Genomic DNA, 25,107 nt, shown 5'->3' on the forward strand with positions numbered 1-25,107 from the left:
TATTTGGTTTTTATTCCCCACGTTTTCATTAAAAGCTAATGAGTTTTTCCTCCGTTTAAAACAATACCTTGGCCCCTGACAAGTGGTTGGTTCTTTGCTTTCTGCTTGGACTCAAGTAGCTGTTGCTGCTCCATAAACTTAATGGAAAAGGGAGATGAAAGCACAGGAGTTTGTAAAACAAACCCTCGTTCCTTTCCTTTGCAACTCGCTGCCTGCAGAGCATTTGTTGATCTTTGGTGTTGCAGCTCTAAAGCAGTTTAAAAATATTCCTAATGCTAAACCAAACAGAATATTACTTTGTTGTTGCAGTAGCTCATGGGCTGGAGCCCTGCTGGGCCTGGCACGGCTTTGTCTGTATATTCTGCATCCTCTGCATTCATGAGTGGGTTAATGCAATGTGTGGAAGCCCAATGCATGAACCTGCTGCAAGGAAGAGCAGATGCAACAGTGACTTATTCTTGCAAGTAACTTTGCTGCCCAGGTCCTTGCAATGTGCTGCAGCCACACTTCAATGCATGAGCTGCTCCTCCCCAGTGAGATGGGCTGCTATTCAGCAACCATAAACAGTTTGCTCATTATCACAATAATGCTGCACCTGTATCTCGTTATAGGGGAACACCTGTTACCTCGGTGCTGGCTTGAGGAGCCTGGCAGTTTGCATTGGTTCTTTTAAAGATATTAAGGCTGAATGGGCTCACATGCTGCAAATAATCAAGCATACAACGCTGCAGCATGGCACATAGGAAGGATGCTCATTCGAATGCAATGATGGAAGATCACTGCAGAATGACTTCCACTTTGGTGTGATGGTGCAGCAGGAATTGCAGCCTGCCCTTCTGGGTTGGGGGACCTGCAGCTTTCTTCATGGCATGAGAAGAGGTTGGTAATGCAGATGCTGAACGATGCACTTTCCAAAAGCAGCTGATGGAAGCAAATAAGAGCTGGAAAGAGTGCTGCTTCCTCAATGCATTTCTTGGTGGTGGGAGGAGGAGAACCTCCCATTCCAGCTCTTCATTACCCTTTCATCAGTGCTCGATTCAAACCACGGGGCACAGTTTCTGTGTTTGCAAAGATAAACCTTGTTTGGAACTTAGATTCGTTCCTGTTTGAACGCAATTAACATCAGCTGCAAACCCACCTTTGGTGCTGTTTGTTGTGTGCTGAATGAGGAGCCAGCTGTCTTTACCTCCGTTATCAGCAGTCTGGGCTGTGTGTATTCAGGAAGGGAAAAAAAAGAAGGTTGAAAGATGGCTTTTTTGCTTTGTTTGAGCCAAGCAGCCTTTTCTCCTCCATGCAGCCTACGTGTGCTCCACTTGCATTAAAGTTTTATGTTAACATCTTTTCCTATTGTGCTTTCTGCATAAAACCCAGTGTCAGAAACAATATAGGATTCCTTGTTCTAGAGAAGGCCATAGGATTCTATGATCTCCTTTTACAGATGGATGCTGAGTGCAAGAGCATTGAATGGAACAGGCCTTGGGGCCAAAGTGTCAGAGCTCAGACTTCCAACCTCCTCCTTGTGAGCCCTCTGTATATACATAACATGGGTTATACATATATTACCCATACATAACATGGGTGCTGTTGCAGTAGAAATACACTGCCTTGACCCTGAATGATTCATCCAGCCTTATGACCCACCAAAGCCAGTTTGGGTTTTGTAAAGAACCTCAGTGGAAGGTTGGAAAAGGGAAGAAACACCTTCTCAGTGTGGGAGATAAGCTTTAGATATGGCAATGTCTTCATTAAAATGAAGCTCTGCTCTCTTTCTAGGAGAGACTCAGCACGATGCTGGCTTTGGGCAGGACAGTTCAGATGACAATCAGAGCTGGAGTCTGGCCCCTTCTGTGACATCTGATGTCCCAATGCCATCGGACCTGCAGGATGATGGTAAGTCACCGCTGGCCTTTCAAAGTCATGTGTAGAAGATGGGAATGGTGTGGCTCGTATCTCATCTCATAACGCTGGAGGGGTTGAGTGCTTGGTGCTCATCCTTATGCTTCAGAGGGGTCACGTCGTCTTCCCATAGCTTCTCTCCTTCTGTGTTATGAAAATTAGGCTAATTTAAATGATCTGGTTGGAAAGCCTTTTTGGGGACCTTCTTGTTTGGAGGTCTGTCCTCCCAATAGCAAAGAATTGCACCCAGCCGAGCAAGGGAGGTGAGCTTGTACTCTGAGGCCAAGGGTATATTAAAGAGCATTCAATGCCAGACAGAGTTTTCCTGGGGCAAAGAGTTGCTGCCATGTTTGAGCTTGTGAGCACTGGTTTAGGGGTGATGGATTTGTGCTGTGCTATTGAAATTGGAGCCTTCGTTGTGGAGACAGTTCTATCTCCTCTGGGGTTATCTGTGGGCCCTAGTGAAGGCTCGACTGCTTCAGTCTCAGGTTCTCAATCTCCTCCTTCCCACAGATCTTGTTTCCTCCTCCTCTTTTCGCTTCCTGTGCACTTTCCCCAATGCTTTCTTACTCCCCACTCCTCATCCTTTTGCCCTTTCATTTTCTCTGCTTCTTTCCCTATTCTTCTCCTCGTCTTCCTGCTCGATGTATTCTCTCACATCCACTCCCACTCTCATTAGTGGGCTGGTAGTCATCAGTCAAGAGCACAAAGCAATGAGGATTTATTTGGGATGAGGCCATAAGAGCTGATGGGCACCAAATTTAGTTTCCTTGCGCTGTAAAGAGCACCAGGCTTATCTGTCACAGGTATTGATTCATGCTATTAAAAATGGCTTCATTGAGACTGATTAGAGACAAGGTTGGTCTGATAGTTGGGAAAAGAGGTGTGGAATTTGGGTTCAGCTTTTTGAAGGCATCAGAAATGATGAGTCAATGCAACGTGCAGATGGAGAGCGTGCGATAGGGATAATAAACGTTGGGCTAATTGGGACATGAAAGGGTGCTGAGGACCTCGAGTTTGGCCTCATCAGGTGAGCAACGTCTTCATGAAGCCTAGGCTTTCTCCTGGCATGTTTATTAAGCTTGTCTGAGAAGGTATTTGCTTTGCTAACTCTGAGCAGTGGTTTTTGGCAGCCCGAAGGGGCAGAGTTTGACATAACACTTGTGAGATATGCAAACACTTGGCACCACTGGAGATGTTCAGACACAGATGAAATGCCAGGCTCAATGGAAGGCTGCCCAAGTTGGGGGTGAATGGCCAGGAGATGGATAACACAGGGAAAGAATGCAATAAAAAGAAAGGGGGGAAGAAGCTGGATTTGAGAGCGGTTATATTGTAATGAGGTGTTGGCTCTTGGGAATTGATAAGAGCACTGGATGTCTGCAAATGATGGGCTTTGAGTGTGTTCATTGTGGATGGAAGTCGGACAGTTTTGGCTGATTGGATTCAGACTGTTGGCAGTCTGGAACGGGAGAGCTGAAGGAAAAGAAAAGCTGAATTCTAGATGATCTTTATGGCCCATTCCAACCCAAGCTATTCTATGAAGTCCCCAATGTTATTAATCCAAGGCTTCAGTGGAAACGGATCCCTCTGGCTGGGCTGATGCTCTTTGCTGCTTTTGCAGGGGAGTTTGGGGATGGTGAAGCCAACACTGTTCACTTTCATTCCGCACAGACTTCTACTTCCCTGCTCTGAACTCGTGTTGGGAATCAGAGATCCTTTCAAGTTGTCTCTGGAGGGAGCAAGAGGGGCTGTGTGAGTTGGGGATGACTTTACTCAATGAGGCATGGCCCTGCTCTGTAGGATTGTCCCTAATGAGTGATTAAGAAGCTAATGTTTGTACAGTGCTGGGAGGCTGCAAAGCTCTGTAGAAGCACAAAGTACTGCCATAATGATCAGTATTTCTGATGAGACACTTCCCACGTAATGTACTCTGCTCAGACCGCGAAAGACTTTGCAGAAAAGACTTTCTTTTAAATGGATAGATTGCTAAGTGTTGCCAGTGTTGTGTGATTTAGTTTTCCTGTGCGGAAGGTATCACTTCCTAAAGGGCTGGAGAGGCTGCAGCTTTAACATTGAGCACTTTTAGATATTGCTTTATAGGGTTTTTGTTTGTTTGTTTGTTCTTTTTCTTCCCCTTGGCTCTTTAGCAGCACTGCTCCTATCATAACAAAGCCAGTGATGTCGTACTGGAGGGACACCGAGGCAGCAGCCAAATGATTCACCCCCATGTCAGAGCATCACATGGAGCTGGGGGTTGTGGTCACTGCAGCCCCATGCCTGGTGGCTGTATTGCTGGTGTCACCACGAGAGGAGCAACCATATATTGGTGTAACAGAGGTATATGTTAGGAAGGGAGCATAACTCACAATGACAGGAGTGTGCTGTACGGGTTCTGTTAGGCATAGTCTCCATGGTAAGAAATCTCAGCTCTGACTTGCAAGGTTTTTCCATCGTGTCTGTGGGCAGACATGCAGCTCATCCACTTTTCCCGCGTGTTATTTCAATGTCGAAGCTCTGAAGATCAAATCCTTTGGCAAAGACGCCCCTTTGCTTCATAAAGACCTGCTAAAAATGGCTTCTGTCTTAATAGCTGTGCAGGGTGAGATGGTCCATCACTGCGCCCCAGTGGCTTGGGGGGGGATGGAGACAAGGAAAAATGGAAGTGTGATACTGAAGGTTGGGATTAGGAGGTGGTGAGACTCTGATTTACTTCTTAAACCTGCTTGCATCTTGGAGAGCCTCAATTTGCTCCTGTTTGGACATGACAGGGTAGGGGAAAATCCTGCGGTGAGTTTTGTGTGCTCTCTGCAAGAAGGGCTTGGCAAGCCAGCATGGAAAGTGCAGAGGATGAGGCTGTAAAGCTCTTTGGGAAGCTGCTGCCTTGTCCCTATTGGCCTCCAAGCAAATCCCCTGCACAACCCAAGCGTTTACCTTCGGGCATCCCATATTCCCTTGATGCTATTCAGGAGCATCAAACCATTCTCTCCCCAAGCATTGGCTCTGAACCGTGTGTGCTCCCCGGCTTCCAGACAATCTGTGAGCGTGAAGCTACACCTTCTGCTTTTAATTCCCCCTCGTTTTTCCTACGTGCTTCTATTGGGGGCTCTATTGGGACAGCGATCCCAACCATGGGGGTCTGCCACCCACCCCATATACATAGCGCTCGCTGCCGTCTGGCGGAGTTCCGCAGCGCCCCCTGGTGGCGCGGAGGGGAAGTGCAGCCCGTTCGGGAGCCGATCGCGATGCTGTTCTTTGGGTTTTCATTTGAACCTTGACCATGAAATAAGCGTCTGTCCGGAAAGAAAAGAGCAAATAAAACAGGTTGTGTTGTGCGTATTTCTTCTTGCTGGTAGCGGGTGTGAGAGCAGCGGGGCTTTGGCAGCACGGCGTGGGCTGAGCGACACCCTTGGGTTGGCTCAATAACAGCAGAGTTTTGCTTTTTGCTAGAGCCAAAGTGGGAATTGTGGTTTATTCTTCCCCAAACTGCGGTGCTGGGGAGGCACGGAGTGGTTGTGTGTGTGGGCAGCAGGTTCAGGGTGCAGGCTGCAGCCCTGTGAGCTGCTGGTCCCAAAAGCTGCTGAAGTTTGGGTCTGATTTCCTTTTGAAACTGCATGAAATCAAATGCAGACTAAGAACCTGAGTGTCTGCAGCCTCAATAAGAGATCAAACCCGGAATGTCGAGTGCCTTTTACAGGTTGAAAGCATTATATTTTCTTGTGTTCTTTTAAAATCCCATTAGAAGCAATTATCTCTGTCTCCCCAATGTCCAGACATGTCCTTTCTTGCGTTGTTCTAAACTTGCTGTTGATGTACTTGATGAAACAGCACAAGAAATGCTTTGGGAATGGTCTGACGGACGTCCCTTGTGGCTCTATTCCTTGGGCATCATCCCATAGAGCTGGGGCTTAAAGCACATCTGGGTCACTGTTTAGCAGGACATCAATTCTGTACCAGGGCTGCCTGCAGGTCTGGATGGGAGTTTGTGCTCAGGGGGTCTGGAGGTTAAAAGGGGGGGCTGCTGCTGCTGAATGGGATGTGAGGGCCTGGTGGCTATTCGCAGCTGAGGGCTGTAAACCTCAGAGCTGCTTTTATGCAATACAAGATGTCTGTTATTGTCTTTACCATCGGGTGTTCCATGCCTTGGTTTGTGGCTTGGAAGGGGTTTTTGCCTTAACCACTGTGATGTTTGTTTGGTTTCTAAGCTGAGATTCTGCAGTGATTCCTTACTGCGAGAGCTCTTAAAGTACCCAAAAATGTTATGAAATGTGGTGTAAAATCTCAGCCGTGTGGGTCTGTGGCACCTCAGACCAGAGTTATAACTCAAGTTACGCAGACCTCAGCACTAATAACTTATTAATGCAGCCTCACCAAAGCAGAAACCCTCACTTCTTACTTCTCCACTCTTTGCCAACAGGAGAAAGCATAATTAAAGTTGGTTGTTTTTTCTGCTCGTTTCATAAGCATGGGGTCGAATGGATAGATGTGCTTTGCATACCTGGAGGGACAGCCCTTAACAATGAGGTCTTAAGGGGATTTCTTTTGGTAAGATGCTTAATAGAGCATAGGTGAGCATTGAGTCCTCCACCTATGGGTTATTTCTATGGGGTTCAGTGAGGTCCTGGAGTGGTCTTAGCCTTCTCTTATAGCAAACTGAGCATCCCTGTGTCAGACCCATGTGAATTATGGAGGTGTGGGTCGCACACCCGCCTCCTAAAGGCCCTTTTTTTATTCATGAGGATGTAAATCTGAGGCGTTTTGTGGCTCTATATTCTCCCCAGCGAAGGGATCGATAGGCAAGAAATGTAACATTAACAAAGTGTCAGGGTGGAACTTCATCACATCTCCTGCCCTGTTTATTCTTAAAGAAAGCTATTTTGGCTTCCTGCATTGCTTTGGGGGCAGAGCATCCCACTGTGAGCCCATGTACTACAAAAGGAAAAAGGGTCAGAGATGCTCAGGTTGAGATAATTGTGAGTGGGTTTCAGGTTATGTTGGTTTTGATACTTTGCTTGCTGGAGTTTTGAGCTGATGACATAGTTATAAGGGGGAGCGAACAGGGCTCTTCCTAATGGCAAGTTGGTTTGTTTGAAACCAGGGTGAACTTCCCTTTGTGCATGGGACAAGTAGACTCATAGGCCAGCAGAACGTGGGCTTTCCTGCTACATGGATGGGATAAAACAGCCTCATCCCATAGATAAGGTTAGGTATTGTGTGCTCACCTGGGTGGAACTGCTCGTGGGAGCTATGATGGTACATTGCAGGATCAATCTCAGCTCACTAACGAGTCCTGAAGTACGAAATTCCCAGCTGAGAGAAATGGTCTGGACAGCAATAAAAGCCCTTGCTTTATATCCACACATTAACACCCGCTCAGCTACTGCTGACTTCATTGTGACTTAAACACGGACGTGAATATTTGGTTCAATGCGAGCCACAGGGAACGCATTAAATTATGACTCAGGTGATGTAGTGCTGAACATCACTGCGTGCAAAAAATAAAGCCACCGTCCTGGAGAATTTAAATTAAAGTCTGCTTATAATAAATCCCAAAGCAGAACATTTTAAGGGCCGGGTGGAGGGTGGCAAAGGAGGAAAAAGCCTTTTTGTTTTCTTTCCCTTTTCCTTTATTTCTTTCATTTCTCCTTGCAGTATAAGGGATGAAGCAAAGCTTCACCCAACTGGCTTTTCCTTGGAGCAGCCGGACCTGATGTTGGGGTTCCATTAGCAGAGTGGCTCTGCTGGTGGTTGGCACTATCATTTTGCAGGAGGGCATTGCTGTGTTGATGCACATGCATCATTTAGAGTAGCTCTGTTGAAGGCATCCAGCGTTGAAGAGCTTCTTGAACCAAGCTGAATCCTCTGAGCGAGCTGAAAGGGACGTTGTGTCCATGATGATTCTTAGGCTGTGCTGATGGGTATCAACCTGCATGCATTGGGGCACTATAGGGTGCCGAGCAGACACTGAGACCAGCAGCTCTAAGCCAGCGCCGTGGGAAGAGCAGCCGAAACAATCAGCGCCATCCTTCAACCTGATAATGCCTTCTCGCCAACTAATAGCTCCTTGTTCATCAAGGAAACGAATGTGTGCTGAGGTGACACGCTCTTCACCCACTGCTCTTTGTTCAAGGGTCTTCCAGACTGATTGTATCAGCTCCGGCACTGACAAATGTCCCCCCAAACTTTAACGCTATGTAAAATTGAGTTATGGGGTTTTAAGGTTAGACTCCTCTGGCTGAAGGTTGATTGTCTCCGAGAGATAAAGGAATCAGTACTCAACAATAACAAAATCTTGGCCATGGGATAATGCCTGTTATTGAGCTCGCAGCTCTCTTTATTTGGTTACAAAGCTTCGCCACTATTTTTTCTCCCCGCGCTCGTAAGGTTTAAGTGGGAGCCGCTGTTGGAAATGGGTGAATTGCTGCTGTTCCTCTCTCCACCCTCACTATGTGCTTGCACCAACGTTCAGGCAGATGGATCAATTCCTCCTATTGCCCGGGGCTGTGTGTTTAACCAAGTTACCCTCAGTGTGGCACTTCCATAGCACTTGGGGTGGCCTTTGGAGAAAGAAACCTTGACTTCCTCACCCAGACAAACCCAAAGGTGACCCAATGCTCTCCCAATGAGCATTCAAGTGGTTTTGCAGTGAGATTCAGCCATCAGAGTGGAAGGGCACAATTCCCTTGTGCACAGCCCACTTGACCCAGGTTGGGAATGGCATCTTTGTTCCTGGGAGCACCCAGCACCTTGTGTGAATTCTCTGGCCAAAGAGCTGTTTTGTATATAGTAATGAAGCTTGGCCATCTGCTGTACGTATAGATGGTCTGCCAATGCTCTGCAAAGGATCAAAGCATGATAAAATAATGGAATCTGGGGGAAGAAATGAGAAGTTTATTTTCATTTTAAATAGATAGTACCTGGGGCAAAGGCATTCAGTGCCGAAGTGACCTAATGCTCCCATAGGAGATGCCTAGGGAAGACTGGTAGATGGGCAGAGAAGTCCCAACATCCAGGGGAGGACAAAATTTAGTGGAGTGAAGCTCCCAATGCTCTCTGAACTCCTTCCAGATCCTGGGAGTGCTCTCTCCCTCCCCTGATAACCACCTGATTCATGGGGTGTGTGGGGAGACATGCGTGATAGGGGTGATGTTTCCTTGAAGATTTGGAGCGTTCAGGTTGGTGGGGTCAATGTTGGGATATAGGGTTGTGCTGTCCACCTCTCATTGCTCATCCCTCTGCTTTACCTACTCTTAGTTACCCAAAAGGACAGAACTCTGCTGTCCCCCAAAGGCTGTGGGCATCTGAAGGAGTGATCTTTGGGTCAGTGAAGCTTTCACGTCTACCCTAACTCTTGCCTCCATAAGCCTTAACTAAGAATTGCTCTCTGGGTATATCCACCCTTAAATATCAGTGCCGTGCGTGTTTCTTGGTGGGGAGGGGGTTACAAAACTGATGTGCCACGAGCTTTGAGATTTGGATTTTAATATACCTCTGGCCCAAGGTGTGCTGGCTGCTAACCTCAACTCAGACCCATTTTCTCACCTCTTTTGGGGGGATGCACAGCCAAGGACAGAGCCTGATGCCCCCAGTGGTAAAACAGAACCTTCTCCAGTGCTGAATGTGTGGTGAATTACCTTCTTTTTTTGTTACCCTGGTTTATTCCGTAGTGGCTGGAACCTTGTTTTATTGTTCTATTTGTATTCCTAACCTCTCAATGTCCCCTACTATTATTTCCTCTGCTTTCACTTGATATTTGCATTACCACCTAATTTAGTATCTTCCTGCTCATTGAATTAATGGACTGTTTACTTGCCTTAGATAAAATGGGGACCGATACCCTGCAGTACCCCAACACAGACGCTTCTCCCCCACGTGACACAAAGCCATTTATCAGCAGCTTTTGTCTGTGGCCCTTGGGCCAATTTTCAGCCTGTGACGATTGCTTCTATCCGAGCGGAGGGGAAATTAATTTCTTTGGTTGTGGTTTTTTTTTTCTCAGTGAGATTTGCTGTGGCACAGCATCAAACGCTCAGTAAAGTCTCCAGATATATTGCATCTTCCACATCACCCTTCGTCTGCTAATTTCATGTCTCGATCAGGAAGGCTGACCGTATGTGCCTGAGGTCATTCCCTCTTTGCAGACCCAAAGGTTGCTTGTTGCCACGAAGGCAATTATTGCCTTAGGTGCTCATAAAGTAATTGACTCCCTGTTTGGTTTTTAATCCGGCCTGTTATTTTATGAGCGTGATGTGAGATTTGTGAGAGCGTTTTTCAGCTTCACCTTGGTGGTGTGCTTTTAAACTTGGGGGCTACCTGGGATTATTGCCCTCTCCTCTTATCTATCTGCTGTGATTAAAAGGGGTGGCCGACGGTTTTGTTATGCTCAGGAACTCTTGCTGTCATTCCTCAAAGACTTCATGCAGATGGAGATTGGTGGGAAGGAAGTATAAAGTATAAAACCCTCACATAGGGTATATCCTTCCATCCTGTTCTGTGCTTGCACCCACGTTCTACTGCTGATGTAGGAAAGCTGCTGCTTACCTGAGCAATCTCTATTGGAGAAGTGCATGACTTCTGCTCCCTTGAGTTGTAATGGCATCTCCCAAGTGGGTGAGAATTCTTTGCTGCCAACATTTTGCCACATTAGTCATCTAGTGGACATCGGGGTGGTGACACTCCTCTTAAGATGGGTTTCCAGTTTGCTTTCTGTCAAGGTTGATTTAAAGGTGCTTTATTTCCAACTGTTAAGTGGAAATTCTACATCTGCTTTGAGTGCCTTTCTGGGTCTGCTAGCTCTGCTTGACTGGATGCATCAATTAATTTTGGAGGGGGGGGAAATGCATCTTATTTGGAATTGAGGATGTTTTTGGTACCTTTACAAATGCAATTTGAATGATCCCTCGCCAGCCCTGCCAAGGGAAAGGAAGGCCAGACAGTATCAGTATTTGAATATTCGCTTTTGCTTCTTTGCTTTGATATGCAAACTTGCTGCTGATCAAAGAACTCTGGGAAGAGGCGGACAATAGTGCAGAGCATGGCGGCTGGGTTCTGGCTCCTGGGTTTGATCCCATGACCAGGATCGGGACGGTGCTGTGCTCCCCTCCCCCTGGTCCTCCTGCTCAGCCCCGGGTTCACGTAGCAGCAGGGGAGCGAGGGGCACACGTACAAGCCCCGAGGTTGTAGAAATGCCATAAAATGGCTATAGCTCTGTCGCCTACAAAGCCTCCATCCCTCTTGGGTACCCCAGTATGCTAAATCTGTGGGTTCAGGCTTGGGGCAGGTGGTAGGATTTGCTCCTTTAATCTTCACTGTCTATTTATTACAGTGGAGCTCCAGGGCATCTGAGCATGGCCTTTCTCGCCAAGAGACCATAACAAATGGCTGCACTACCTCTGACACAGAGCCGGGCTTTGCGCACCACCTATCTGCGCTCTTTGGCGTTGGCTCCTTCTGTCTCCGCTTCTCCTTTTGTGTTAGGATGCTGATCAAACTGGAGAGAGCAGGAAGGGATGTGAATGCACAGAGCAGCTCCGGGTGACCCCAGGCACCTGCCCTCCCCCTGGCTTCCTGTCTGCCCTTGGCTCATTTGTCAGGGGGGGATGCTCACCTTGCGGATGAGAAACCACTCTGCCCCGGGCCATGGGACCGTGACTTAGGGTAACCCTTTTCCCTTTGTTTACTCTTAGGTATTGAACCCTTTTGCAATTGCTAATTATTTTTCAATTACCCAAGACAAATGCAAAGGTTAGGGAGGTGCCATTTCTCAGTGACCCCGCTTGTCAATCGCGGCGACTCTTTATTAATGTCGGAGCTGGGTTTGTTAGATTTTTCTTGTTGGTTTTAAAGAATAAGAGAAAGCATCTTGAATTGCAAGGTCAATTCAAGCCTCTATTTGTCTGTGAATGCTATCAGAAATTATCAGGATAGAGGTGGGAAGTTCCTCTCATTGCAACTTAGTTTTATTCTTAATGGGGTGAAAGGCATCTTAGATAAGGTGGAGAATAAGGTGGAGAACCGCAGCAAACCTCAGCATTATAGAAGAAGACACAACAGCCTTGTCCTACTCTCCTGCAAGATAATTTAATTGTTCCAATGGTGTTTTGTGGTACTACCACAGTGTCAAAGCTCTTTTGCACCAATTTATAGCTTTGAAGAGCTCGCAGTTCAAATAGGCAAAGAGGCAGGATGGGATAATGGAGATGTGGTTACAGTGTGGAGTGATTTGCCTCCAACGTACCCAATGCTGGAGGAAACACAGTTTGAGAGGCTGAACTGAGGGTTGAGAAAACAGCCGTGATGTGCACATGAGACCCGGATTTGCCATATGGGCTCTACTGAATCTGAGCTATCATCTGTCTGAGGACCACCATTTTTGGCAGCTGGATGACCTTGACTTGCTCCTTGATGGGGACAAGGGACAGTAGGGCAACCCAGTGCCCAATGCTCAGTGCTTTTGTCTTCCACGCCGGAGTTCCAGGAGGCATTGGCTTCAATCTCCATGTCAGAATTTGGGTTCCCTGCTGTGGTAAAGCTTTTAATTCAAACATCCCAGACTCCTTGGATGGGGCTGCAGTGTGGGGTGCAGCCTGCGTGGGGGTCAGGGCTGCATGTGAGATGCTGTTCACCCTTCTTTTGTAGACCTCAGTCTCTTGGATCCCTATTGAACCGGGGAGGCTTGAAAACCCCCTGTTCTTTTCACGAGATGGATTTTGCAGCCTGTCTCCAGGCAGCTCGAAACCCAAAGGGCATCGCTGAACACACCAGCGACAAAATAGCATCTGGGGGGAGGGAATAGGAGGACAGAGGAAGATGGAAAACCTTCTATACAATAATTAGAATAAAATTGGGGTATCGAGAATACAGGGGTCAGCTTCTGTTCACACCAATATGGCTTTCACCTTGTAGAGAAAGGCCTGCACCAGGTAATTAGGTCAAGTCAATGATTATATATCTTTAAGCGAAGTGGAAGGGACTGTAATTGTGATGAAATTTGTTTGAAGAGGGAAAGCATGGGGAATTTTGTTTAAAGGTAACGAGTTCAAAGGGTAAATGAAGTTCAAGGTTCAGTTCCTGTTCACTCCTAACAAGAAAAAAAGAGGAAAAAAAAAAAGAAAGAGGGGGGGGAAAAAAAAAAGACCCACGCACACCAAGCAGCCAATATTTCTATCAGACGAGTTGCTTTATCTTTTGGAGAAGGGAATGGGATCATATCCCTGTAGGAAAACTGGAATTAAAACAAGTGACAGCTCTTTAATGGGGCTTTCTTTCTTTAGGAGCCAACAGAAGGGTAAAACCTTGTGTAATGTTTTCTTTTCTTTTTCTCCTTGGTTTATTTGTCCCTGCTGCACGCAGCCACCTCGAATGCAAATTGGGGACATCCCAAGAAGGGGTTCTGCTGTGATATGCAAATCCCCACTTTGTTTAAGGGAACTTTTACAAGAGAGGGAAAAGCAGCTGCCAGGGCAAGCCTGGAAGGGTGGGGAAAGCTTCCCAGTGTTGGGGGGCTTCAATTGATGGGATTTCAGCTTCCCGTAAAGGTCTGTGGTGGAAGAAAAGCTTTTTTTCCTGCTTGTACTGCTGCAAAGTGTGTTTTCATCCCAGTAAATGAACAGCTGAGTTGGCTGGAGAGTGAATCCCATAGCACGAGGGAGAGCTTGGATGGTCTTAGACCTGGTAGAAGAGGGCATAAGAAAACACAGCTGGTGCTCCCCCTGCGAGGGGCTGCTCTGAAGCTGTACATGTGAGTGTAGAAAGGAGAGCTGGGTGATACACATGTGAGGTCGTGCAGCATCACTGTGTGACCTTGGAAGTTGTGACTGTGCCACCAGATCTGACTATGTTGGCTCTGGGGAGGTTGGCCCCATTTCTTGCACTGCTGTATTGGTTGCAGTTGGGGGGTCCCATTGCTTAGCTCTGAGATTTGGGTCCAGAGTTTGCAACTGATGCTCAGAGGTGGCTCTTCAGAGGGGCGTGGGGTGTTTGACCCCTTGTCTATCAAGCAAGGGAGGCAGTGTTGCTGGTAATGACTGTGCTGATCCTGTGCAGGCATTGAGACTGGCTGCTTTTCTTCCTCATTCTCTTATCATGGGGCTGGAGCCTTGTTCTGAGCACAGCCCTGGGTCTTCTGACTTCATTTAAAAGTCACCTGTAGGGTTTAGTGCTGCCATACTGGAAAGGAGAAAGCACCAAAGCAACTCTCATGAGCCCGCTATAAATTGAGTAGATATAGGAGGTAACCCCAAAGTGTTTCATGACACTGACATTGGGCTGCATTGCCCATGGCCTTGGGTTCTTTTTGGGGCTGATGCTGACCTGGGGATGGCCCTGCATGTGGTGATATGGGGTCCTACTCAGTGCCATCCAAAGGGGTGAGCAAGGGTGCAGCCTCACCTCCGCTGAACCCAAGCTGCAAATATTTCTACCCCAGCCAAATTTAGTGGGGATTCAAGAAACAACACTGCGACAATATTAATGACCTCTGAGGGTACGCAGAGTTCAGAGTTCGCCTCCTGTTTACACCACGGTTCCTCTCCCCCCACCCCGTTCCGGTTGCACCCATCCTATCTGCCGTATAGATTCTGTACTGTGGGTTGTGGTTACGAATCTGTTTCATGGCATTTTAAATCTCGGTTTAGGTCTTTTTATTTTTGGCCTGGATAAATGCACAGCGGCTTTGTGCGGCTGACGGAGGGCGCGGGGTGTCGGGTTGGGGGTCCGCTGTGAGCAGGGTGCTGTGGGGATGGGTTCAAGGTTCACTCTTTGTTCGCATGTAATAAAAAGTCTTCAGTTATCAGGTATTTAAACCCAAATCAGCAGTTCCATATCCGTAACCTGAGCTAAGCGTTCCTCCATCTAATGGCCGCGCGGCTGTCGTTTGCAGCGAGTTGGGTGACACTCGATTTGTACTCGGTGACGGGAACAGATGGGCCTTCATTGTGCAAGCCCGCCTGTATGCAAATGTGAACGGAGTTTCACCCGGGCCCGGGCCTGACCTGACCACGCAGAGGCATTTACACCATGCGCCCAGCCGGGGGGGCGGCCAAGGGCGATAAAAAATGGCACTCGGATAGTACCAGCGGCAGGTCAAGTTTACCATCCGTCTTACAGCGGGGACCGCGCTGGCAACGCGGTTATTTAGTTTCAGTGTTGATGTTCGTTGCAATGAGCTCCATCATTTCACCTGTTTATGAACCCAGACTCACGGCAAAAAACCCAGCGAGGTCGGCTCCGGGCTGCTGTGGGATGATGGGTGCCGTTCCCAATGGGTGTTCTCTCATTTTCTCCTGCTTGTCCTCGTTGTGATGTTTTCCTCCGCATCCCCTCCCCTCACTTTTGTGTTTTTGAGGTTTTGCTGCTTTTTTTTTCTTTTTTTTTTTTTTTCTGGGAGAACCAGAGACCCGTCAGTGCCCGAATGGGTTTGATTTATGATTGAGAGAAATGATAATTGATGCCGGAATAAACAAGCGGCATTTTAAGCATCGGCTAACAATTTTGCACGTACGGAGGCAGTGCACAATATACAATAAATCTTAACCATTTAAATGTACAACCCTTCATTAGAGTGAAAATATGAACAGCTGTAATCGCACATTTACGCCGGCGACGGAGGAAAAAATCTGGTTACAGTTGTCATTTTTCATGCTGATGAAGAACGGGCAGCAGGTTCTGAGCACTGCTCCTGCAACGGTGGGATTTTAGCCCTCCATCCCATCCCTTCTTCCTCCCACCTCCCTCTCCCCATCCCCGTACAGCGGTGCAGCAAATTAGCGCCTTTTGCTCCCAGCAACGCTCCGCTCCTATATTATTCTCCTGCTCATCACAAAAGTCGATTTCTCATGGCAATGGCAGAGCTTTCTCCTGCGGGACTGGCCCCCCAAACTGCTGTTAGGATGAATGGTTGCACTTCTCCGGGACATCTGTTCTTTGGAGGGGTGCTGGGAGCTGCGGGCTGGAACTGATAGAAAAGAAACGGTCACCGCAACTACAGCAAAGGTGGCTTGCTGCTGTAAATCTTATTGCTTGCAGCAAGTGGCCACGCATCCAGGGGAGGTAGGCTGAGCGGCCAGAGGCTTTTTCCCCACTCTTTTTTTTTTTTTTGCTTGTTTTGGGTTTTTTTTTGTGCCTTCTAAAGGCTGAAAAGTCCATTATTTGCAGATCTGGAGCCGGCGACGCGATAGCTGTAAGCGCTGCAAAGCGTCGTGAAATCTTCCTGCCTTGTTTTTGTAGTTTATTGGTCCTTCCGTAGGCAAAAAATAAACCACAAAAACCAACAAAACAACAGTGGAGCTCATATATATTATTAGGCAGTTGAGCCTCCGTGCTCAAATCATCGCGGATAGAAATGAATGGCCGGAGCTGGAGCTGGTATTTGTCCAGTCGGCGCTTGTCATAAGTGACAGGGATGATGAAAATAAGGCACTTTGTACGTATCGAGAAATTGAGGGCTTCTGAAATGGTTTTATTCCCTCGTTTTTACTCATTGAAAAGTGGGGAGGCCATTAATTTCCCATCCCGGAATAAGGAACTGCTGGGAACGGGCGGAAGGTTTTGCAGGTCTATTTGTAACACAAACATCCCCATGTGCTCTCGGATCGGCGATTGCCACCTGACCCGAAATCCACACCTTAATACACCAAATCTTTATTAAACCATCACTTAGGTCTTACTTGGATGGGCCACGGTCACGGGCAGAACTCTCCCTTAAGTCCGAATAATTACTAAAATCAAACCAAATAAAAGGCTTCAGGATTTGGCCCATTTTTTGTGACCTTGAAATTGCTCTCTTGAGGAGATCCTGGCAGGTAAAGAGAATTGGATTTATATTCTGATGTATGAAATTCTGCTCGGTTTGCGTTAAGCAGAACGCGGCGCCATCAAATTTATGGGAGGAACGAAAGAATTTGTAAATGATTTTATTTCATCCCCCTCTCCCCATTATTTTTTGGGGGAAGAAAAGCTGAGGGAGGTAAAAGGTGGCTGTTAGAAAATCATTGCTCATTTTTTACCCCCACCACGAGAGCAAATCTGTTTAAAAGAAACCCAACAAAACAAGGCAACTTTTGCAAGCGAGTTGATTTCTATCATTGCTGCCTTTTCCTGGAATAAAGGAGCTTTTCCAGGGCTGTTTTATTTTGTTATATCAGTGTTTGCGAAGCTGGAAGGCTCTGCTCATTGCAGGAGTGCCCGTTGAAGCCGAGTGCCCTTTGGAAGAAGCACTGCATGCAGCTCCTTATTGCCAGCTTCTGCAGCACCCCTTCAAGTGCGACTGTATCTCGTTAAGTGACTTAGAGAACCGGTCTGGCTAATTTTCTCTAATAGCCTGCAGTGCATCTTCAGAACACTGTTATTATTTCAGCCTCACCCTGTGGCTGCCCGCTCTAAAAGCTGCAGCCCGTGGGGATGGGCATCTCTTTTTGTTGCTGGTCCCCAAAATCCACCCAGGTGAGCTGGATGACACAGGGATGGGTTTCTGCCATGGAGAGATGGGAAACCCTTGTTTTCTCCAGCATTTTGCATGCCCTGGTTTTACATATAGGTATATATATGTATGTGTGTGTATATATATATATGTATGTATATATAAATATGCATATATTTATGTATAATGTCTTTATCTTTCTCCATATGCAATCAATATCTATCTACGCGCATCTATAATATATATATATTTGAATTCTCTTCCATCTTTTTCTTCCTCCCACCCTCATTCCCGACCCCAGAGCAGCAGCTGGCAAGCCCTTAAAGTGAGAGGGGGGTGGTGGTGGTGGGATGGGGTGGGTTGGACCCCCCCAGCTCCAGCCCGGCTGCAGAAGGGCTCCAGGAGCCATCTCGTGGCCATGGGGCTGCTCCACAGCCACCCGGAGGTGGGGACCAGAGGAGAGGAGAGCAAAGGAAGGGGGGGGGGGGCGACCGTGTTCAAATATAAATCAAAGCCATCAGTCACCAGGAATCTGGAGAAAGTGGCACGGGGTATAAATAGAGGCTATAAGTGCAGTGACAAGCAGGGCTGCAGTTGTAAATACTCATTATCTTTCCTAATATGACACCGCGTGGATCGAGAGAGCTTGGCAAATGACAAAGGGAGGATCAAAATTAAGAGCTGGCGAAGGGAATCGGGCGTTTAGAAACCTAAAATCTCCATCCTGTTTTTATGTAAAACAAAAGCCTCCCCCCCCCCCAAGTTTATATTTGCTATTAATACGTATTAACTTAGCACCCCGTCTCCTCCCCAAAGCTGAGCGAAAGCCCCAAAGACATCTGTTTGCATACATTGTGTGTCAGGCAACATCAGATCTGAATAGAATTTATCTAAATTTTATATGCATGGCTTGATGTAAATTGAAATAAATTGTACGGCATACTCTGCGTGGACATATTGGTTTTTCCGTCACCGCTTGAACTTTTAACCTCAAGGTTTGAGCCGGTCACACGCTGACCCGTCTGAACTCTGCTGGTAGAGCCAAGTCTGGAGGGATGACCTTGCAGCCATGGCAACCCCGAAAGACAGTCCAGGCCTCCTGCATCCCCCCCCCCTCCTTTTCCCCCAGCCCCGAAAAACCTCGGATAAATTGGGGAGTGTTGGGCAGCGCATCCTGGGCATCGTCTGGCACAGAAGGGAAGTTTTGCCCCCCAATTCTCAGCTCTCTGCTTGAACTTCTGAGCAAGGACTGTGAGAATGGGGCTGGGTGTCCTTCTCTCTTCCTGCTGGTGCCTCAGTTTCCCCGTGGGTCGTGTAGCAGAAGTGCTTTGTGGCATATGGTAAGTGATGCTTGAGGTCCCTCTTAATCCAAGCTGTATTTTGATACAAAGTGGGGATGGTTATGTCTGCTGTACCTGGCTTATGCCAAAATACAGACTCCATATAGTCTCGATGGCAGCAAGCTTTGTTACAGCCTTCCTCAGAGCTCAACCAGAAGGGCAAAGAGAATTCTACCTCTTCATTGGCATCCTGAGCTCTGCAGCAAAGGCCCGGGGCTGTCCCCCCCCACCTCCCCTTTGTGCCACCCACCACCCACAGCACATCCTGAGCTTTATGCCTAACAAACACCAAATTCATCTCGTAAAAATTTCCTAGCATCTCCATGGTGCTGCACAGCTCCTTCCCATAGGAAGGGGCAACTAGCAACGCGTGCAGCTGCCGAGCAGCTTGCTCTGTTGCACGTGTTCTGCACACAAGAATAACTCCCACTGCTGCTCGTGCACTCGAGCTGGTGTTGTGCACTTGCACTCTGCACAATGGATTTATTGCAATATGGGTGCATGTAATAATGCAGGTTGTGTGCAGGAAAGCACATGGCAGCGTGCAGGCATGGCCAGCTGCTCCAGGTTAAATGGGGTGGCAGCGGGCACAGGGCTCTGCTCATCCTCCCCATGGGTCCCTTTGGGTAATTCACCTTCGTGCCACATCTCTGCTTCATGCTCTGTAGGAAAGGGAAAGTCTTCCTGCTCCATGAGGCCAAATGTGGGTGAAGGGCATCTGCAAAGCCAGAACTGGGTCTTGTGCAGTGGGGTTGGAGACCAATTCCTGAGAGCTCATCCATTTCCATCCTCCATTCTGGTGAGCCCCTGCTCAGCTTTTGTCCCAGAAGCTTTTCTCTACTTCAGAAGTGCAGCGTTTGCTGTTGGAAGTTCTCTTGCAAACAATCAGGCAGTCTCTCTCTAAGCTCCAGAACAGAAAATGATTTGTCATCAGCACCACACGTAAGCATGTGCTTAATTGCTTTCCTGACTTTCAGTGTCCAAAGGGCCTGACTGCGAGTTCCAGAGACCCCAGAACAGCTGTGAAAATACTCACTTGCTCTAAACAATAGAAATAGGAATGGGAGCAGTATTATCTCTTTGGCCAAAGGCCTTAGGGTGTATGTCCATCCCATCCCAGCTGCAGAGAGCTGAGCTTGCAGAAGTTGTGCTTCTGTGGCTGCTGCTGGCCCCAAAGATGTGGCCCGATCCTACAAGACCCCATGTGTGGGATCTGTGTCCATGATGGAGGGAATAGGACCAACAGGTTCAGGAGGTTCCAGACTGGGAAGTAAGGAGCAGAGTGTGCATCTGCAGCGTGTGTGGTTCTTTATTACTCCCATTCCCCACCTGGGCCAAACGATGAGGGTTTGCTGATGTGTGGTGTCTCCCAGACAACAGAACTTAAGAGATAATTTATTTAATAGATGCGACTTAAAATAATTCCGGTTTCCGTGTAACTGAGGGTAAGTTGTATTTCATCGTTACAAAGCAATAAGCAGGCGATAGATCCCTGTTTATGGCCTATTTTATCAGTATGACTTCATTGTCTTGTTCTTAAAAATTGTTGTTATAGCCCTATTATTATGAGTTAATGGGCAGAGAGCTGTAACCGTAATGTAACAGAACTTTGGCAAATCAGCTGCAATCTGTGTGACTAAGGCTGTTTTTATGCAGCGAGCACAGGGGGAGATGATGGTTCTGTGCTGATGTCCATTGCTGCATGGGGTTGGTCGAGTCAGGGTTTGCATCTCTGCAAAAGGAGATGAAGCTTTGAGTATAACGAACTGGAAACACTCGCAGCTCTGCAGTGCTCTGTCCTGTTACATCGCTGATAAACCAAGCTGGCACTCAGGAAAGCACAAATGTGCACAGGAAGGCACACAATGAAGGACATCAGGGTTTCTGTAAGGGAAATGCAATGCAAGAAAATGGGTAGCGATGTGAGAGCTCTGAGAGCTGCGTGAGCTGCTGGCAGGAGGAAGCCAGAACCCATGGATGTTTGTTTTGTCCTTTACCTTTACAGCTGGAGATGCGATAGCAATAGCTGAGAGGGAAGCAGCAGACATGTAAACAGCCCTGCAATTAATGTTATAGCTCCACATTGGTGGAAATTTGTTTTTTAAAGTTATTTGCTTTGCCCAATGTATTTTTAATGCACTGAAATGCCGTAATAAGGGCATAACTATTTCAGGATGCTATTGTAAAGCAGGCTGAGATGTGGGTTGTAAAACGTCGGGAGTGTTTTGTGCAAAAAACTCCCTTTGCAGATCCTTCATACCAAAAAAATAATCCTTTTTTCTGCTTTCATCGTAGATGCACGCATGTCTGGAACACGCTGTTAGCAATGCTGTTGCGAGTAGGCAATAATGCCCTGTGAATCTTAGCTTCCATCTCTTTCTTCATGCTTTTTGAGCAATGAGAGGCAAGGTTTCTTCTTTGCAAACTACAGCATGAAATTACAGGTGGTGGTGGGAATGTTAAGATTGGGATGCTTGCTCATGCTCCTTTGTTGCATTGGTTGAGGAGCTCTTCTCCATGTGATTGTTCCTAATGTCAGATTTCTACGTGATTAGTTGCTATAATTCTCCTCAATTTTAGCCCAGCCCAAGGGATGATCTGGGTTCATTTTCTTATGCAACCCATCTGTGTGGAAGGGTTTAGCAAGGAACCTTGGTGAACCTGAGGAAAAACACAGTGATTCTTTTGGCTCCGTTAGAAGCGTGTTGTCCTTGCAGGCTGAGTGTAAGGCTTGGTTGAGTTGGGTTTGGTTTGGTGTGGCTGGGTTGTGTTTAGTTGCTTTGGTCTTTGCAAGTTGAGTCTTGATTGATTTGGGTTTGGTTTGGCTTGGTTGGGTTGGGTTGGTTGGGTTGAGTTGAGTTGGGTTGAGTTGGGTTGGGTTGAGTTGGGTTGGGTTTGGTAAGGTTGGATGGGTTGGGTTGGCTTTGGTTGGGTTTATTTGGGTTAGATTTGGTTTGGCTTGGTTGGTTTGAGTTGGGTTGCCAACTGAGTGCCATTACAGAGGGAGGAAAGGACAGAATGTGAGCATCTTTTATTAAGGCTGCTGATATGCAGATCTCTCGTGTCTCCCTGGGTAGTTCTGTCAATATCTTGCATACTTTTGAATATATTTTATCACCAAAGGACTGGGGATTTGAGGATTACTCAACAAGCCAAAATACAGTAGTTCTATCGCAGCCCATCCACTCTCTCTCCCTGTCAGCATCCGAACAAAACCCCACACTCTTTAGCTGAATACTTCAGAGGTCCTAAAGTGAGAAATTCAGGTTGAGGTCTTTTTGAGTGTTGGAAATAAACATTGACATGCTGGTGGGTTTATGCAGTGAGTCCTACTCGAATAGAAGCTCTGCCATCCCCAGCACAGAGCGCTCATCCTGGCACCATGCGGGTGAGGGAGCGACGTGAATTAGGTTTCTGTCCTTATTGTTACTGTGTGAATGGGGGGAGTGGGGAGGGGGTGGGGGAACCAGAGCTCTGCATCATTTTCTTTGCTGTTTGCAAACCCCTCTGAATAGTGAAAAACAATGCGATTAATTTTCTCTAGCGCAATCATGCATAGATTTAATAAGCATCCAAAGGTAGGATCCATCTGTAAAGTACGCGCTGCATGCTAAATTACTTCTCTTCTGCCATTTTTTTTTTCTCTTTCCAAACCTTAATTAATTGAAGGAAAAAAAAAAAATTGTTTATTAAAGTGGGAACAGGGTAGGCTCTGTCTCTGCATCTCTGGTTCAAAAGTTCATACAATTCCCTGAAGGCTCATCTGCGTGTGTGTGTGTGTGTGTTTGCAATTGGGTGTGTGTGTGTGTGTGTGTGTGTGTGCACATCTCTCTCTCACTCACAGTCTTGCTCTCTCTCTGCTAGGAGACAGATGCCCAGAAAGGTGTTGTGCTTTAAACAAAGGTTTCTTTTTCTTTATTTAACTTTATATATATATTTCTTTTGGAAGAGTCTTGGTGCTGTGCTTAGCTTCTCTCCCACCGCTGCTTGTCCTTCATCCCTTTTGGCTCCGAAAGGTAAAATCACTTCCAGTGCGTATCTTGAAGCGAATTAACAGAGATAAGAGATGGAGGACAGGCAGCTGATGCCACAGGTGGATCCCCAGCATGGAGGAAACTGAGGCTCCTGGGAAAGGGAAGCACTTTGGGCATGCAGGGCACACACAGGAAAAATATCCATCAGCGCACAGAGCTGTGCCAGGTGGGGACATCAGGGAGAGAGGAACGCGTGTGTTGCCAAAGCCATAATTGCCTCTTGTCTTCCTTCAATGTTGCCCTCTCCTTGAATCCCTGCCTGCCTCCCATCTCCGTCAGGCTCCTTCTGTTCCCCAGCAGACACCGGCTCCGGTTGCAGCATCATTTTCTGCTGGCTCAGCTCACCTCGCCTTCCCCCTCCCATGGTGTCCCATCACCCCCATCCCACATCTGCTGTTCCCACGGTGCCCCCAGTTCAGCCCCCCTGCTGCCCCCCCCCAGCTCTCCCCATCAATATTTCCCATTCACTTTTTCATGTTGTCCCCTTGTGCTGTCACAGCACCGTGGGCTGGGGACTTGGTGTGCTTTGCTCCTACCTACCAAGAGCAGGAGGGCATTGGGTGCCCACCATGAGCTGCAGCTCAGCCATCCAAAGGTGGGGTGGGCTCAGCGAGGTTGGTTGTAGGAGATGGTAGAATCATAGAATCATTAAGGCTGGAGAAGACCTCTGAGACCCCCAAGTCCAACCCCAGCCCACCCCCACTGTGCCCACTGGCCATGTCCCTCAGTGTTCCTTGAACACCCCCCAAGGGATGGTGACTCTCCCACCTCCCTGTGCAGCCTGTGCCAGTGCCTCCATAACAAGAAGGGTTTCCTAATATCTAACCTGAACCTCCCCTGGTGCAACTTGAGGCCATCATATCTCATCCAAAGATGGATGCTTCCATGGCACCAGAGATCTTCTCAGGATGCTCCAACCCAAACCTGGCACTCAGCTCTCAAAGCCCACATGTTTCTGAAGGAGCCACAAAGAACCCAAAGTTTTCCCTCGGGTTGTGGGTGGGTTTCCAGCCTGTTGTGGAGGTTCAGTGCTAAAGAAGGTGATTGTTTCAAGGCATTTGGATGCAATGGGAGTTGGGAAGACAACCCTTGACGAGAGGGAACAGGAGCCCTTCCCAGAAGAGTGGGGCTCGCTCAGCTTCCCGTAAGGACTGACAACAGTTTCAGATGGAGTGCGCCATATATTTAGATTGTAAACAGAAAGGAAATACACAATTATTTGTTTATTTATTTATTTAATGGCTGCGTCTACTGATGGGTGGGTAAAGTGACACGACCGCTTTATCCGATGCAGTTAAATTTATGCTCATACAGATGAGATTTTTCAGGTATCCGTTTCCGTATCCGATCCGTTTCAAGTTGTATTTATCACCGGAGTGCTTTAATTTGAAAGAATGGCCTGATTTTTACTGTATTATTTGCATGTTGACAGTTGGCCAAGGGCTCAGCACCGCGTGCCACAGATGGCACGTCGAGTGGCGTGGTTGGATTATGGGAGCCCTCCAGAATAAAAACTGCAGCTGGACTTTATAAGCCACCTGGATGAGTGATGTGAGAAAAGAGGAACGGCTGGTTCACTTTTCGAGTGCACTGAAGAGAATTTGTGAACCCGACTGCTGTTTGCTTAGCGGGATTTAACATTATATGTGTGTCTGTGCTCGGTAGCACCTCTGCAGCCATCCGTTTCCAAGCAGTGTCTAGTTCTGCAGACCTGGCTCCAGCAGCAATCCCAAGCATTCAGAAAACCGTGGGATTATTTTTGTAATGCTCCTTTCCTCTCTTGGATTCAAGTTTCCTGTCCTTTCCCACAAACAAGAGGACGAGGAATTTGGGAGGAGTGTGAACTGAAAGTTGAGATTCTCCTGCGATTGTGTTACTCCAGTTGTTGGGATTCCTGGAATATTCCAAATGCAACATCTTCAAAACATTAGCAAGAGCTACTTGCCCTGTCCCTAAAGGTCATGTGTCCGGCAGCAGCGGAAATGTTTGCCCTGGGAAACGTCTGGCAAAGGTAGATATTTCCCAAGGCTTCTCCTTGAAAACATCTAGCGAGGTCTGAAGTGTTGAGGAATGGGTTTCCATAGAGAGAACTGTGTGTTGGGGCTTTGTTTGCTGTGTGGGTTTTTTTTTTCCATAGCAATGATGGGGATTGGAACTTTAGGGTTCCTTCCAACCTTAAGCCATTCTATTACTCAATCAAGGCACTGTGGGATGGGTAGAACATACTGGGCAGCACACTGTGCAGCTCCAGGACTCAACAGCATCCTCCCCATACTGCTGTGGCTCTGGATGCCTTCAGGAAGGAGCCCACCCTGCATGTGCTTGTCGTGCCGTGCCCTGTGCCCCCCACCCTCCCAGCTTCATATTGCCCCAGCCCCTCTGCACTGCATGTAGCCACTCCGGTGCTGGCATTTGAAAT

General features: G+C 47.5%; 1 protein-coding gene across 2 annotated transcripts in view; it reads left to right on the plus strand.

The window, feature by feature from the left end:
- SKAP1 (src kinase associated phosphoprotein 1) overlaps positions 1-25,107 on the plus strand; it is a 118,902-nt gene that overhangs the window by 19,556 nt on the left and 74,239 nt on the right. For both annotated transcript variants that reach the window (XM_032440908.1, XM_015885596.2), the window contains exon 4: positions 1,774-1,890. In XM_032440908.1, coding sequence (XP_032296799.1) covers positions 1,774-1,890 — 117 coding nt within the window. The remainder of the gene's footprint in view (positions 1-1,773; positions 1,891-25,107) is intronic.

Source organism: Coturnix japonica, chromosome 27, assembly GCF_001577835.2.
Source record: "Coturnix japonica isolate 7356 chromosome 27, Coturnix japonica 2.1, whole genome shotgun sequence".
Lineage (NCBI taxonomy): Eukaryota > Metazoa > Chordata > Aves > Galliformes > Phasianidae > Coturnix > Coturnix japonica.